Raw genomic sequence first — 16,816 nt, 5'->3', positions numbered from 1 at the left:
GATATCATAGAAAATAATATATCTTCCCTCAACGTTAAGAACCTAATAAATACTCTACGCAAGGCAAGGCGATTTAACTGATGGTAAGAGGGCTGTCTTTTAAATTTCGCATATAGAGCTAAAATAAAACAGTAGATAGTCTTCAAAGGCTTTATTGTTTTTCGAAGTGTTCTCCACGAAGATCAATACACTTTTGCATGCATCGGAACAATTTCTGGAAGCAGTTATTCCACTCGTTTGTAGGTAGTTAAAATGACGTTCTTAAAGACGTTGAGCGCTTCTGACAACTGGAACCTTTGACCACACAGTCCGTTCTTGATTTTCGGAAAGATAAAGAAATCGTTAGGACTTAGGTCGGAACTGTACGAAGGATAGTCTAACAATTTGACATTTTTTGCGTTAAAAATTCCATTGTCTTGAGAACTGTGTGCGAACTTATAATATGTTAGAGGAGGATAATCAGTCGTTTAAGGTTGGTTTTGTTAATCATCTCATCGATAACTTCCGGCAAGCAAATGGTTGTATACCAATCTGCAGTAACCGTTTATTGACCTTGTAAGTATACAGAAATAGAACGAATTCGAAGACAAGGCAACTTGATCTCATCCTCAACTCAATTAGCTACCCAATGAGCCAAAAAATCAATTTTTACTTGAATAGAGTACATTGATATCATTCTTAAAATGTTGAGTTTAACCCCACCATTCATTTTTGCCCATAGCTTGTTGAACGATCCTTATTCCGCGATATTATTGTATGAACTGCAATAGTAAATCAAATTCCTAAGGTGGAAGTTTCCTTTATCACACAGAAGAAAACTCAAATTCACAACTTTCATAGCTCTACGTCACGTATCATATGATTTTCACATTCTTGCAATTCGGCATTTCCACACCAGCAAGCTTCAAGAACTGGCAGGCAGGATCTTTATGGGCAAGAGCTTGAAGGGCGTCTTAAAATGAACTAGGTAATAGTTTTCTTTGATACATGAATACTCACTTGAAATGGTACTAACGTGACCTCGCATCTCAGAAAATAAAGAAAATCTTGCAAATCGGTTTATAAAGGGTTGAGATATGTTTTAAGGTAATCGATTCATGCGTTTCCTAGATATAGACGTTCGAAGTATGAAAAATGGCGAAAAATGGTACCTCTTTCCCTTTGACAATTTTCAGGAAAAATTCGATTTTTCAATGTACCGTTTTTCTGTTTAATGGAGTAATATGGGGCTTACATTGACCATGGGAATACCTTTATTAAGGTCCTAGAATCTTGGAAAGGCACTTTTCCCAAACCTCCATTTTCATCATCAAAAAATTACAAAACTAGGTATCAAAGTGACGCCGTATCTTAAAAACTAAAGGAAATTTCGGAAAGAGTTTTACATTGGGTTATAGAGCGCATGGAGACGATTAATTTGAAATTGCCCCTCGAGTTATCGAAAGATCGGCGCTCGAAGTTTGAAAAGTTGCAAAAAGGGTACCTCCCCTCTTTTGACAATTTTTGGAAAAAATTCGAAATTTTCGATATGCCGTCTTTCGGTTCAGTGGACTGATATGGGTCCTTTATAGATTATGGACATCTCAATCGAGATCCTGTAGCCTTGGAATCCGTTTTCGGCACCAAATAAAACGCGAAAAATAAATGGAAATATTAGAGATCCTCAGGTCCCTGAAAAATTTTAGTCACCTACTGGAGATGAGTTTTTTTATCCATTTTCAAACTAGATCAAGGATTAACGGAAAAACAAATCCAAGAGTAGCACCATTTATTGAAATGATTGAAAAGCATCAGTTTCTATGTCTTTTTGTATATTGGGATTAACCGCCTGAAACAAAATCCACTCATGCCTGTCTCCCCCATACTAAAAGCATATCGCTGATGCATTTATGGCAAATCCCAATTTGGTATAAAGCTATTTGATAAATTAGCGCGATATAACTAAAAGGTTTATTTATTTTCCAGTAATTACGTTATGAAACAGGCAATGTTATTGGATTAATTAACCTCAATACAACAAATAAACAAACAAGTTTCGAATAAAAATGCATGTACTGTAATTCATAATAGCGGGTATTGTTAAGCTGGCTTTATTGGAATTGAGGCTAAATTGATTATATCATTTCATTGAGCAGGGTGAGATAGGAGTATGATGTTTTTATCACCTAAAAATTGCCCCTAAGAGACGGAAATTATTAAAATAACGGACACTCACAATGAGAAACAGTCCATAATTAGCAGCGCCTATGGACGCGGGTCCAGGCATGGATAAGGGTTTCTGACATCTTGCTAAGATAAATGTAAAATCTTTCCTGAAAGATGGGTCTACTCGATACCACTGCGTATTATATACTTCGTCGGTCAAGTTTAAGCTCTATAAATTCCATTAAAAAAATTATAGACACATCTGAAAAAACCGCTAAAGGAGCTATCGATAGTATTAATTGTTTTATATTACGACCATACACAAAGATGTAAATTAAATTCGATTGACGCCAGGAAAAGCAGATTATAGCTGAGAAATTACCTCATCAATCAAGCGTTGACCAGCGTGACAGACAAGGAACATTGCTGCCACATACCCCATTATAAAACTAATGGCCTTCGGAGTTGACGCCTATAAAACCAAGTTGATCTACCATTTCAAGAGGATGCGTACAACGCGATACACTTCGCAAGAAATTGTGGGTTTACCTTAATGACTTGGCTTCCCAAAGAACCGATTACTACTGCCGCTGTTAACAGAAGACTTCCCATAGTCGATTTAACGAGTGCACTTAGCTCCTTACTGACTCTGCAGGAATATCATTAGAATTGTTTAAAAATAACATAAAACTCTTAGATTACTCAATAATGTCTTGGTGATAGCTCACACAATACTGGATCTGCTTTTTGTAGATACTCCTATCTCGGAGTTTGAGAAGGTCCTTAAATTTTGCTCTCAAATGGTCGATTCTAGAGATAATGATTCCCACCGCCTCCATAGGAATAGAACAGATTGCAAAGGATGAAGGCAGGTATATGAAAATCCCGAAGGATTGCAGCAAATACCACACGAAAAATGGAGTCCCCTCCATTTGACTGTGAGGCATCCATGTTGGATTCACCATACCGCATGGTTCCTTTCGCCCCAACCTCCTATTTTGTACTTCACAGAGTGGAATATCCTTGTAGGTCAAGTAACAATACCAAAACATTCCTGGGATAGTATAAACGATGCAGACTAAGGTGCCCAAGTTGCCTTTTTGGACCACTGCCTGGTACGTCGGAGGAGTACCGAAATGCTTGAAGTTGAGCAGTCTTTTAAAGAAGTTGCACCATCGTGAATGCTGGGTCAAAAAAGATAGGCAAACGACCATACATCCTATAAAGCCCGAGAGATCGCCTATATCTTCGCTGATGTCGACGTCAACTTTATCTACAAGAAGCTTCAGTTAGAGCTGCCTATGTTATTGGTGACGGAAAAACATCACCCCTAATGACTATTACCAGGTGAGCCAATGTTCCTAAAGCTGTAAGAAACGACATTAGTCGCAATAAGCAAGAGAAAGAAAAGAATATTCTCATATAGAGACGGTCGCTCTTTAAGGGGTACCACAAAAATAATTTGAGTAAAATTAGGGTGTAGTAGAAGGGCTTATTTTTGCCTGGAGAATACATGTTTCCTCATGTAATACTACTGGGAGAGTAGGATGATCGGATATTATTCGATCAAGTTTTGCTTTTATGTAAGCTGAGGGGAATGAGGGGACGTTCCTTGTAAACTTGAGGCCTGGTTAAAATTAATAGGCTGATTTAGAAACAGAGTTACAAAGCCTGAAATTAGGGGCCCCTGTAGGAATGAAAATTGGAAAGGAGTTGTAACTTTATTAAAAAACTGCATGGCATAAATAAAAGGAAAAAATAAAGTAAGTGAATCAGAAATAATTCATTAAACTAATGGGTCAAAAAAATCCACCTATTCCTGCTTATAACATCGATTTTCAACGTGTAACATCACATTATGTTCCGATTCTTTTGTATTCTCATGTGTGCTTAAATACAATACCTGATTTAGAACCGAATCAATTTATTTGAAAGTCTGATAAGACAAAGGGTCACTTTAGTATCCCCCTTCACCCTTCCCCTTGATTGGAATCATTGATGATGATCAGAAACAATTCTCATAGAGAAATAATTGTTATACTGGGTGTTCATAAAATGGCTACTCAACGCTTGACTAAAAATTCCTTAACCAAAAATAAGGCATTTTAAGCAAATTTACTTATATCCCATGTTGCTTTGTTTTGCTGCTACAGGGCACTAAATTTCCTATATAATATCGTTTTTTCGAAGTAATTGCTAAACGCTTTTATCAATTTTCATTAATTTTGGAATTAAGCGTTACTACATAAATTGGTGTGTTTTAACGTAAGATAGATCTTTTTTTAATGCGTGAAAATATTTAAAATGGTGCAGGGTCTATGAACAAAGGTGTGTATTTTTCTTTCCCCCAGTATGATTAACTATCATTTTTTTTCTGCCACTAGCTCACTTTATCTTGAAACTTTTTTGTTTTTTGTAAAATTTTCGCCAGACATACAATTTCTCTACAAAAAATTATTTTAAATACCTTTCAATTCATCATTGTTCTGAAAATAATGTTAAAAAAGGCCCGATACAATGCTCAAAGTAAAGATTAATTTTTTGAAAGGAATTTATTTACATATTCAAGAAAACGGCCAATATTTTGAAAATTTGTTATAAGAATCAAATTAAGTTGTTATTTATTTAAAATAAAAATTTTTTTCATGTTCTCATTCCGCCTAAATAGCAATGATGGTTACCAGGTATCGTAGATATTTTTTTTGTAGAAAAATTATATGTGCGGCGGAAATTTTGCAAGAGAAAAAAAGTTTCAAAATAAAGTCAGCTTGCGGTAAGAAAAATAATGTAATTTCTACAGGGGGTAACAAAAATACGAACTTTTATTTACGGACCACGCGCCACTTTTAATATTTTCAAGCATTAAAAAAAACGCCCCGTTTACGTTAAAACACGTCAATTTATGTAGCAACTCTTGGTTTCAAAATTTGTTAAAATCGATGAAAACATTTAGTAATTATTTAAAAAAAAAACCTTATTAATTTGAGAGCTTTGGCGTCTTGTAGCGTAAAAACGTACTAACATTGAAGACAGGCAAGTTTGCCTAAAATACCTTATTCTGGGTTAAGGAATTTTTCGTCAAGAGTTGAAAAATCATTTCAGGGACGCCCTGCAAAAATAGAGAGAAATCTAAACATTTTTTTTTCATAAAAATTTTCATACTCCATATTTCAAAAACGAGGCAATTTAGAGGTACTATGTTAATAAAGCAAACTCATATTATTTATCGTTTCTCTATCGACCACTGAAGTTGAAGAAATCGGTTCATGTTGCACTAAATGGACCTGTAAGAACTATTAAAAGCATATTTGGAGACATAAGAAGCTACTTATGTATTTTAACTGGAAAGTTTCACTTAAAGTTATTTCGTTAAATTAATTTCCCTTTAATAATTAGGCACGTAGCCGAAACTCGAGTAAACTTGAAGCTAGTTATAAATTTTAATAATAAAGCGCTAAGAACAATGGCTACCATTGTTGACGTTGCCATTGACCTTTGAAAATATTAAAAGTGAAACACGCGAAATCTGCTTAATCACTTTCATTTGGTCCATTGAAGCTGTTTTCCCAGAGGTCGTCACGTAATTATACGCAAATAAAATTTGTTTTGATGCATATCAGCGTTTCACTTTCGGATCCAAACTCGACAGGGTGGTACTAAGTACATTCTAAAACCCAAAAATTCGTCCGCCTAAAAAAAGAATTATTGGACATAGCACCTCCGCTATCATTTATTCAGAAGCAGTCACTGATTGCATGTACCTTCTTACAGATCTAAAGAAGATTCGAAAATATTTTTTGGAAAACTCTTCTGTTTTTTCCTAACCAACTCAAAAACTGAAAATTTTAAAATCATGTTAAGCAAAACCGTTTTGAAACCGACATTGACCTGGTTGTTAAAGACTCTCCAACTTTTCGACTTTAACCATTTTTCCACCTCTTGCAGTTCCCAAGATACCCACATATGCGTATATGTACGTCCAACTTGGGCCACATTGTATAAGTGTTTCTCAGTAAGTTGAGTCTTCAGATACTTCTACATAACTATTTGTGTATGTAGTTTTATACCGACACTTTGCTGCAGCAATCCTGGCCATAACGGCGGATCAGGGTTCTATTAAATTAGCATAGAAATTAGAACTGATTGCAGTATACTAAGAATCTGAACGAAGGAAAACAGGCATCAGACGCTAATTTGAATAAAGACCTTTGTTCGTAACTTTGCACTAACACATCCAAGAGGTTTTGCCTTTTGTAACATTACTTAGAAAAATACTGAAGGGGAATTCGGATAATCATTATCATTCAGCTGTGACAGTAAATAAATCAGGTTTATTGCTCTCGTTTCGCATTTCTTGTTACTGAATCAACTTTTCTTTACAACGTTAAGCATATTCCGACTGCTGAACTGCACATAATGGCGTTATTAAATAAATTAAAGTCGGCACATTCGTTTTCAATGGACGTTTAAAAAATTGATTTGCATGACTCCGAGAATGGTGGGCATTATTCACTTTCAGTGGTTTCGTCTGAAGTGATGAGTTAGTTGGAATTCGCAAAATTCAATATCAGTCAATCGAAAAAAGCCACAATGCGAACGCAAGTCGCAACAAGCTGCTCTCTCGGCTCACTAAGAAAGTACGCCGCTTCTTCGTGAAAGCCATCGTTTGAATCATTGCCAATGTCATAGAACAATATATATTGCTTAAGACAAATTAGGAAGAGACCGGTACTGTTTTGCAATGCCAAGGAGAAAATCGTACTTAATAGGAATAATTTAATGACTTTAGAAATGTTTGTTTTATTGACCCATCGCGTTCCACACTACGTCAGGAGTGTCAAAAACTAACTCGAATATTGACAAAGGAGCCTTGAGAAGGGCAGTTTCCCATAGGTAGCGCCATTGTTCCTGCACAGCTATTCATTAAATTCTACATTGTAATATAAGCTACTACTAGATCTGTAGACGAACAACAATGGATTCTTGAAGACAATGGGATGCCACGACGTTTTTATTGTTTTCACAGGAAATGAAGAGTAGAGTTCCTTTATCAGCTTCAATCTCTTCGTTTGTGGGTCGTCAGGTACAATGAAGCGTAAGAAAGTGAAAAGTGTTTTTATGGCGAAACTGCTAGAGTGAATGACTGATTACCGAAGGGTCATACGCCTTTCTTCATCACGGTTACTAGCGGTAAAATTTGGCAATAAAACACGAAAGAATTGTTTTTTTTTTTGCACGCCCCTTTTCACTTGTCACTTATGTTATACAAATGGCCTGCCTGCTTAAAGCTCTTCTCTCTAACTTTTCCACTTAAAAACCTGAATAACCAACTAGTTCAACCCCAAAATAGACAAAATTATAGAAATTAGTAATTTATAATAATTGAATAGTTATTGAAATTTGTCGTTGAAAATTTATAGCGTGTGTCCCGAAATTAGGTGGCCATAGATAAACAACAAAATCTTGAGAGAAAAGTATTCCCTACAAGTCTCCCATTTAAAATTCAAATATTGATATAATTTCCGATTAAAATAGAAAATGTAAAAAATCCTTTAAGAAAAATTCAAAGTTGATAGGGATGAACCACCTCTGAGAGACATACAGTATACACGATGTTCCAAAAATTCTTGGCTACCAAAAACAGAAAATCAAGATTATGTTTTAATTTTATTATACAGCTCCTGGGAAATAAAAAAATGATCTAGACAAAGGATTTTTTTTTAATATACTGTTTCGGCCATCAAGTTTCGAGACACCCCCATCCAGGGTGTCCGAACATAACGTCAAAATGTTTTAGGAGACGATTCTAGAAATTAAAATAATTAAAAAAATTCTTTTAAACATACCCCAAAAACTACTTCTTATAGGAGTTAGAACTTTTTAAAAGGGGAATTCAGAACAAGGTTTTTTCGCAACATTTTCGAAAGGAATTAGAAGATGTATTAAGATGAACGGAGGCCATTTTCAAAATTTATTATAAATAAATGATAAATTCTTAAAAATATTAGTCTCGTTATTGCGGGCTAATGAAAAATATTTCTATTACAAACATGCCTACTATGTTCATTAAGATGCACTTCGATGTCCATGTAATCGTGCATCGGTTTATAAAAACTAATTTTTCTGGAAAATGGTCTATGCTAATGAGCTGAAATAAGGACACTTAAAAATATTTGCGATTTAATAATTTTATTTCAAAAATGTTAGGGCAACATTTACCTAGCGGATCCCCTATACGTGACGTCTCTGACTAAAAGCTGCAATTATTAATACAAAAAAAAATCCCATTCCAATTTATTAAAATATACCGAATTTCATAATTTTAACGTACACCATTTCGAAAATATTGCGAAAAAACATCTTCAGAGTTCCCCCTTGAAGGGATTTTAGCCCATTTAAAAAGTAATTTTTTGGGTATATTTATAAGAACTTTTGTCATTATTTTAATCTCTAGAATAACCTCTCAAATAATTTCGACATTATTTCCGGATACCATGTATAGATTAATCAGTAATTCATAATATGTATATTGCCCCAATCGGCAAAATTGAATGTTTTTAGTTCTGAATAAATATGCGGCATGTTAATTGCTGAAACAAACAGCCGCGCTTACAAATGCAACTGGCATTATACAATTCTGATTTCAAAACGTCGAAAAAGGAAACAGACGGCATTAACGGCTATTTTTAGCACTAATCTCCATCTAAACGGCGCTAAGTAATGACGAGAAAGTATAAAATTAATGCAAATATTTCCCCTCTTGATTGACCCGTTTCTACTGAGTCAAACCACTAGAAAGCAAAAAAGATTTATCTACAGTTTCCACAAATATTTATGAACAATTGTTATGTTAGTTGTATTAATTTCTTGCGTAACGGTTAAGTAAAGGTAGGCTTTTAACCTGCGTTTTGTTATGTAGTTAACGGTTCCATTAATTACCTATTACGCGGTAATAGTTTTATCGGTTCACGCGATCTTGCATATTTCCAGTAATTTAATTGCAGTTCCACATAATGGTAATTGAGCTTTTATTTCAGACACTTAAAGCTTGAGTGTTAGCTCCTATTGAAGCTGCACACCTTCTCAACATGAAGTTAAGGTGAGTTTGGATACAACAAATGATTCGCGCGTTCTTTTTACTCTAATATGCTTCAAAATGCACTTAGCCTGTGTGCGTGTCCAGGTAACGTTTATTGGTTAATTTAACGCTTTTGAGATTTATTTTCTGCGAGAATAGTCTCCCTTTCGTAATTTTATTGCTTCATACTCATTATTCTTACTTCTGTGTAAAAGCTAAAAAATCCTTAAAATGATACTAATAAGCTCATTAAAAATTTACACAGCGAGGTGTTTGTGGCTTTTATTTGCATAACGCGAGTAAGGGCCATTAACATTCCATAATCAGCTAGTTTGGATACGTGTTGCATTAGTGTTAAGCTCTTTAGATCCATCAATTTTGCAAGAAGTTAAATTTTTCATTTCTCTAGTAGACTGAGTATGCAGGGCGTTCCAGAAGCACACGAAAATATTTGAAGGAGTCAGTTCTGCTACTATTAACCTTAACAAGTACAACAAACGCTTCAGTACTTAGATACAGAGTGTTCAACATTCAAACTTCACCTGTAGCGTTGCTGCTGCAACCGCACCTGTAGATTCTTACACCGCTTTCTAATATCTGGTCATGAGGAGTCATTTGCGTACAAAATTCACATCATCACTGTGGAAGAAAAATTTACTAAATTGAGAGATTTTGAGAGCCTCTGTACCTCAGCAAAGAAACGTCTAAGAAATGTTCTTTACAAACATGCCTGAGCTCTCATCTCCTGAGATATTTGCATATAATTTTGGAGTAACGGATGAACGGTGAACGTACTTTGATTGCGAAAGATTACTAGCGCCGATCCTCAGGCAAAGTGAAATGTTAAGGCTTTTAAACCAGCCACACCCCATCAGACAGGCAATAAAATCAAAAGTCTGAGTGTGAAGGTAAACTTGACCCAGAGAAAGTGTTTTGTGCGTGTTATGGAAATACGTCATCACTGTGGGTAGATACCTATTAAAATGCGATGTATAATTATCATCTTATTTGATGCTTTGCGCTTTATTTATTTACTTGATTGGATAGAGATCCTATAAATAAGGACAAGTTATAAACGTTGGGAGATGTGATGACGCTACTGAGGAGAATTTGGAGTATCCTCTCATTCCTCCCGACGATCTCCCATATATGCCGTGATTTCGCAACACCGAAGCACCGATTGAACCCATCCCACCAGCGCTAGTTGGGTACCTCAGACCATAACCGCAAATATTGGAAATTACCTAGTTTCATCAGCGACCCGTCGTTAACATACGAGGACAGTCCCAGAAGTACCCGACCTAACATTAAAAAAAAAATTTTGGAAAATATTATATTATTTCTCAACATAGTTTCCTTTAATATCAACAGTTTTCCCAACGATGTTCCATAGCTTCCATACCTAGTTTATAGTGAGAAGCTTCGAATGTGTCAAAATACGCAACAACCTCGTACTCCACCTCTTCATTATTGGCAAATCTCTTTCCACCGAGCTATTTTTTCAAGTTTGGAAATAGAAATTAATCTGAGGGAATTAAATCTGGCGAATAGGGTGGGAGTGGGAAAAGTTCGAAACCAAATTGATTGATTTTGGCCGTCGCAATGTCGGAAATGTGAACTGATGCGTTGTTTTGATGAAACAAGACTTTCTTTTTCGCCAAATGCGGTCGCTTTTTCCTAATTTTTTCGCTCAAACTTTGCAATAAATTTGCATAATACTCTCCGTTTATTGTTTTTCCTTTAGGGAGATAGTCAATAAAAATGAACCCACGTGTGTCCCAAAAAACTGACGCAATCACCTTTCCTGCAAATAGAATGGCTATTGCCTTCTTCGGAGCCGATTCTCTCCTTTGAGTTTTTGTCCAATTGTGAGCAATCGCCGCACTCATCTTGCGCACCGCTTTCTCATATCCAATTCTTCGGTCAAAATACGATGTACAATAATTTTTGAAATGTCTATCATGTCTGGTAACTCGCTCAGTTTTAGCCGACAGTCTTCCAGTACAGTTTTGTGGATTTCGACCACAGTTTCTGGAATGGCCTCATTAAGTCGACCACTGCAAAGTTCATCTTAGCAACTCGTACAACCGCGGTTACATTCTGCCATTTCACATTGTACAGTTGTTAACGAATAACCAGTTTCCTCCAGAGTAGAATCTAATTTCGCTTTGATGTTGGACGGACTAAGACCTTTCAAATGAAAGTATTTTATCACATATCGATGATAAATTTTTTTTATGTTCACAAAATCTCTAAAAACGCCTCGAAAACAGATATAAATCAACGTAGCATCCTCAAACTTTAGACATAAACTTTTTAAGGTTTTGTACTGTAGTACTGTAGTACTGTTGTAAGGTTTTGTAAGTCTTTGTACTAGAGGTAAATTTTGTACAAAAAATCGCCATCTATATGCCAGGTCTGATAGTTCTGGAACTATTTTCGTACCTCGGTAATTCGACCATTAATGAGAAAAAACTTGCGGGTTGTCGTTGGTCATTGGGGAGTCCCCTCGCTCTGTTTTAACACTAAGATCATTTTGTTTAGCGTCCCTATTGCGTGTGTATAGATAGTAAGAGATCCGGTTTGTGTTTGCTTCTCAAAAAGAAGGCACCTAATACTGGATTTAAAAGAAAAAAATGAAGTGTTAAAAGATATAGATGCCGGTGCAGCCTATTTAAGCATATCTCTAAATATGGCATCGGAAAAGCTACTGTAACTAATATTAAAAAAAAAACACACAAAAACGAGAACCTGGCATACCTTCATGAAAATGATTTCGGACTTTTAAATAGGAAATTTTAATGTTCAGTTCAAATTCTAGAGTTGAAAAGGTTTTATTTAAATTATTTATGCAAGAAGAACAAAATGTAAATCTTATACATATTCAATATTTTTATATACAGGTGGTAAAAATTCTTTTTTTTGAAGGCTCTCCAATTTCTGGAGAAATCTTTCGCGAGAAGGCGAATTTTCTATAAAAAAATGACACAAAAAGATTATTTTAAGGTAAGTTTTGGTTGGCTTCAGAAGTTCAAGAATAGATTTGGTTTCCCCTGTTAACTGTTTGTGGAAAATAGCTATCTAGCTACTATGATGCTGTCGTGTCATTATTAAAAAAGCTTGTACAATTGATAAAGAATACAAATTTCGTTTCACATAAAATTTTTTATGCCGGTGAAAACGGACTTTTCTGGAGGGTTTTACCAATCAAAACCTTAGCCCATTCAAAGTAAAAACCTGCCTCCCGACGAAAAGTTGGCAAAAAACTGATCACTTTTATGTCTTGTTCCAATGCTTCCAGATTTCACAAATTAAAGTTGTTGGTCCTAGGTAAGAAGGTAAAACCCCAGGCTTTTAGAAACGTTGAAGCTCCCATTTATTACAGAGGCCAACGGAGAGCTTAGGCAACCAGAAATGTTGTTACTGAAGGGTTTCACAATGAGCTTGTACCATTAATTAATCGTAAAATGAAGGAACTCAACTTCAGTCCAGAAGCAATTTTAATCTTGGACAATGCATCTCGGCATCCCATTCAGTTGTCCAACAACGATAATAACATTTCTGTATTTTTCCTTCCTCCAAATTGTACACTGTTGATACAGCCAATGGACCAACATGTTGTACATGTAATAAAATTGTTCTATGCCAAAAAGTTGCTAAAAAATACACATGTTTAAGAAACCAATAAATTGTTTTTAAATTTTGTGTCTACTTAACACAACAATATCTAAAACATTTAAACATATTTGTTGAATATCCGATATTTTGTGTACGCAGCCAATTCTGAATATTGGATTTATTCCATGTTCCATTTGGTATTTTCTCTAACAGCATACTGTGATATGGAACATTATCAATGATAATAATTAATGGTTTAGTTGATTTTTTCAACAAACGAGCCTCAAATGATTTGTGAAAATTGTCCCTATTCATTTCATTATGATAATCGGTGAGATTTTGACGAAAATATGGTTTCTGCATCTTCGACAAAACCACTTTCAGTTCCAGCGTGAAGAATGGTATGTTTGAATAAAAAAAATTATTTTAGATGTTAAATACGATTTACCTTACTGTGAATAAAACATGCCTTTTACCATCTGCTTTAATCTTTCTAACTCTTTTTGCATTGTCGTCTTGCCAAGAATGACTAATTGTTCCCTACTGAAAAATCCACGTTCGACTCAAAAAAAAAAAAACGAATTGCCGTAAGCCTTCTTTTTTTTCATGCATGAGGGATCGCAAAAATTCGACACGCTTTACCGCTACGTTTGGACATTCCATGAGTTCTCTTCTTGGGTCGTCTTTTAGCCATTAACAACCGATTTCATTTAGTAAAACGCGAAGTGATGAACGACAGCCACTGAACAGTTTTTTTCGTTAAACTTCATCCAAAAAACTATTTAACACAACTTGTTTTCCCTAACATTTACATTCTATTGTTAAATTAAATGTAAAAATATTTGCTCATAATTCAAAAATGAGTGGTGTCTTTAGTGATTTAATTAAGGAGATTGGCGGAGATACAAGAGATGACAAGTTTCTTAAACTTATAGTTTTTATAGAAGTCATAAATAGTATTACGAATTTCGCCAGCGTATAAAGTTGGGTCATGAATGACCTTCTTTGCCTCACCACGTTTTTTCTTGAGTAATCAGAGTGGTTCGCTAGATTTCATCGTTTTGGAAATTGGCTGAACAGTAGAATGTCTCGAGTTAAGAGCTGCAGCTACACGCTACAAGAACATTTTATTACCTAGCTTTTTTAATTGACTTTTCAGTTTTAACAACATAGAACAAATCTGCCTCTGGCATTGCGGTTGAAGGCAATAAAGGACCATTGTTATCTCGCTCCTTTTGAAAATATTGAATTAAAAACCCAACGAATTGTTTACACCGGCTAATTAAGCGTTTCGGCATAATTTTGCAGATTTGTTATTAAAAGAACAGATTTTAATGTAAAATAATAATAGATAAAAAGAATTGAAAAGAATTTAAAAAGAATCGAAAAACAAAAAATAAATTTTGTCGTTTTAAAATTATGACAATTTAAAATGCAAAATTTCCGAAAATATGTGTCAACGCCTCCTCAGATTAACCCGAAAACGGGGTAATCAGGCGTGCCAACCGCATTGTAACAAACAAGGATAAAGCTATATTTGTTGGTTGGCAACCATTCGTTCTCATTTGTGACGTCAGTCTGCTTTTAGAATAAGCGGATTACACGTATATACACACATACATACATGTTTGATAATTTAAAATGTTTTAAGAAGGTTCATATTTTGACTTATATGTCCCGTATAATTCATAGACGTAAGTAAATTCTAGTTCTAGGATTTGTATATATTTTTTTAAGATCAGATTAATACATACATGGTTAGAAAATATGTATTTTTATTCTGTGTTCGTTAATCCAAACCATTCGGTAGTCAGAATCAGGCCTGGCAATGTGGCGTTTCGATTAAAGAGGTTGCACTGTAACAATCAAAGAATTTTATCGCGTACTCTTTCAATCCCTCAAACGACTGATGAAATTGTCCCTTGAAAAGTCTTCGACCTAAAATCGGACGAATCCAATATCTCTTTCGTTTTGATTTCTTTTTTAGGTGCGATGAAAACACAGACACATGCTATCTCAACAAAATCCATGGTAACTATTCAGGCGCTCGCATGCGAACGCGAAGTATAACCAGGAACTTTTCAATTTTGTCAATATTTAGTCACCAGCAATTCAAGTTACTCGTGCGCGGCGGGCCTTAAAGAGTTTGATACATGCGCGTTGACCGCGCGCAGATCTGCAACAACGAAGTAACTAGTTTCCACAGTGATGACCCGGGTTCGATTCCCGGCCGGACCATATTTTTTTTCTTAACACACTCGCGTGCTTGCCACCCTCGCCTGCGGCTCGTACCCAAAAAGCACGTTAAGAGTTTCTTTCCTCGATTGCTATGTAAATGACTATTCTTAGATAGCAGACAGTCGCCGGTGGCTGATTGTCTGCAGTGAGCGTGCGGGAAAGCACCTCTTTCCGCACTCGTTAAGTAAATAACAATCAAGATATCTTAATCATCTACTCGTTCTTGCATAATTCCACGGAGTAACCGACTTTTGGTTTCGATGAAACAGAAACAAGGCACATTCTCACTTAAAAAAGGAGCAAATGCCAGCATCCGCCTTTTACCAACAAGTGAACGTTCTCTGACATTTTCCTTGTGGAATTTGCGTAGACCAGACGATTAAATAAAGAGCGTTTTATTATGCAAACCGCAAGGGAATAGCAAATTACACGAACATGCAAACACATTAGAAACAGTTGAATTTGTTCCGATACCATTTGCAAAGAATGTGGGTGGCCAACATTTTCTGCAGTAAAATATGCACCGTAGGACGGCGCTTAATGCTGAGATTGAAGTTTATTGTCCATTGGAGATAGGCTCGTTCTCTAATTGGCATCAAGCCAAAGGAGAATTCTGAAATCTAAAGGGTTTTCAACTTCAACAAAAACAAGGAAGTAATTTTGACGCGGGTGTGGTCGTACAGTTACAGCAGAGATATTCCGATGACCAAAACCACTTATTCTTACCGGCTAATGGTACTTTATGGTACTGTTCCGTGTTGTTCTAGAAGAGGCATAAATTGATTTACGGGTTTTATTTCGTTGATTATAACCACCTCTTGAACTTCGTCATACCACATTTCAATTGCACTGTGAATGACTCAAAAGAATGTACGTCGTGACCAATTGTGTATATACTTTAATTTAAAATTTGCAATCAAGATGCATGGGTGGAGTGAGTGAATGTAACTGTAACGAACCCACTCAGATTAATCCTTGATCGAGAATGGTCTAAGGTCAGGCGCCTTTGTTCTGTGCCTAGACGCGCCACTGCACCAATCAGGGTGATTTCAAAATCAATTAATCAGACCCTCTATCATGGGAAGCAGGTGCGGCAAAAATTGCAGAAATCAGAAGTAGCTGGTTATGTGATACAAAAACCCGAACCACTGAATTAAATCCTCGTTAAGCACGACCGCTCCCGTCCGTAATACAACTTCCTAGTTAACACGACATTCCTGCGACAGTACAAAAGGCCGCGGATCTGCAGTAGCCTTGATCTTCTATTTCATTGCGTAATGTTTATCTATGATTAGGTCTCCTTCTTTGAGATTCCACTCAGAGTTCCTGAGATACTCTCCCTTCGCGCTAACGCGGTGGAAATAACTTTTTTCAAAGACATTTCCGGCCACTTAACCGTCTTAATGATACAACGTGTGCCTTTGGTCACATGCACTTCAATCTCATTACCAGAAAAGACACGATTATCCTTAAGAGTCTTCCTCGCTAACGGTGCCGTATTTGCATGATTCTTTGGATGGGTCAGTGATTCCTCTCGGGTAAATGTGGGTTTTAATTCGAGCTATTTCCAGTTTACGTATTATTGAGTGGGTTTATTTCAGATTATTTGCATGACAGCAAAACCTACAATATTTTACATTTAATCAAATTCTTAAAACTTGTTCATAATTTTTTACGTATTCATTTCTAACTTAACAACAGTTGTTTACAAGATATTGAAAACTTCTGTTTCAGCAA

General features: G+C 35.8%; 2 protein-coding genes across 2 annotated transcripts in view; both read right to left on the bottom strand.

The window, feature by feature from the left end:
* Positions 1-16,816, bottom strand: part of LOC136411953 (uncharacterized) — a 57,366-nt gene that overhangs the window by 5,582 nt on the left and 34,968 nt on the right. The gene's annotated exons all lie outside the window — the stretch shown is intronic.
* On the bottom strand, positions 2,115-3,660 carry LOC136412239 (putative odorant receptor 85d). The gene is made up of 6 exons (XM_066395248.1): positions 3,474-3,660; positions 2,848-3,418; positions 2,695-2,794; positions 2,528-2,617; positions 2,216-2,374; positions 2,115-2,165 (listed from the first exon to the last, which is right to left on the bottom strand). The coding sequence occupies exons 1-6, from the start codon at positions 3,658-3,660 to the stop codon at positions 2,115-2,117; spliced, it is 1,158 nt and encodes a 385-aa protein (XP_066251345.1).

This window comes from Euwallacea similis, chromosome 11 (assembly GCF_039881205.1).
Source record: "Euwallacea similis isolate ESF13 chromosome 11, ESF131.1, whole genome shotgun sequence".
Lineage (NCBI taxonomy): Eukaryota > Metazoa > Arthropoda > Insecta > Coleoptera > Curculionidae > Euwallacea > Euwallacea similis.
Note: the sequence above shows the minus strand (reverse complement) of the source record. Positions and strands in the feature narration are given on the sequence as shown.

What these genes read in the sequence shown, in the direction of transcription:
- LOC136412239 (XM_066395248.1), bottom strand. Translation starts at nt 3,660, where the DNA reads ATGTATTCTCCAGGCAAAAATAAGCCCTTCTACTACACCCTAATTTTA. An exon ending in CCTGGTAATAGTCATTAGGG is followed by an intron (nt 3,419 to 3,473) that starts GTGATGTTTTTC and finishes AGCTTCTTGTAG; the next exon opens with ATAAAGTTGACGTCGACATC. An exon ending in ATTATGGACTGTTTCTCATT is followed by an intron (nt 2,166 to 2,215) that starts GTGAGTGTCCGT and finishes GGCAATTTTTAG; the next exon opens with GTGATAAAAACATCATACTC.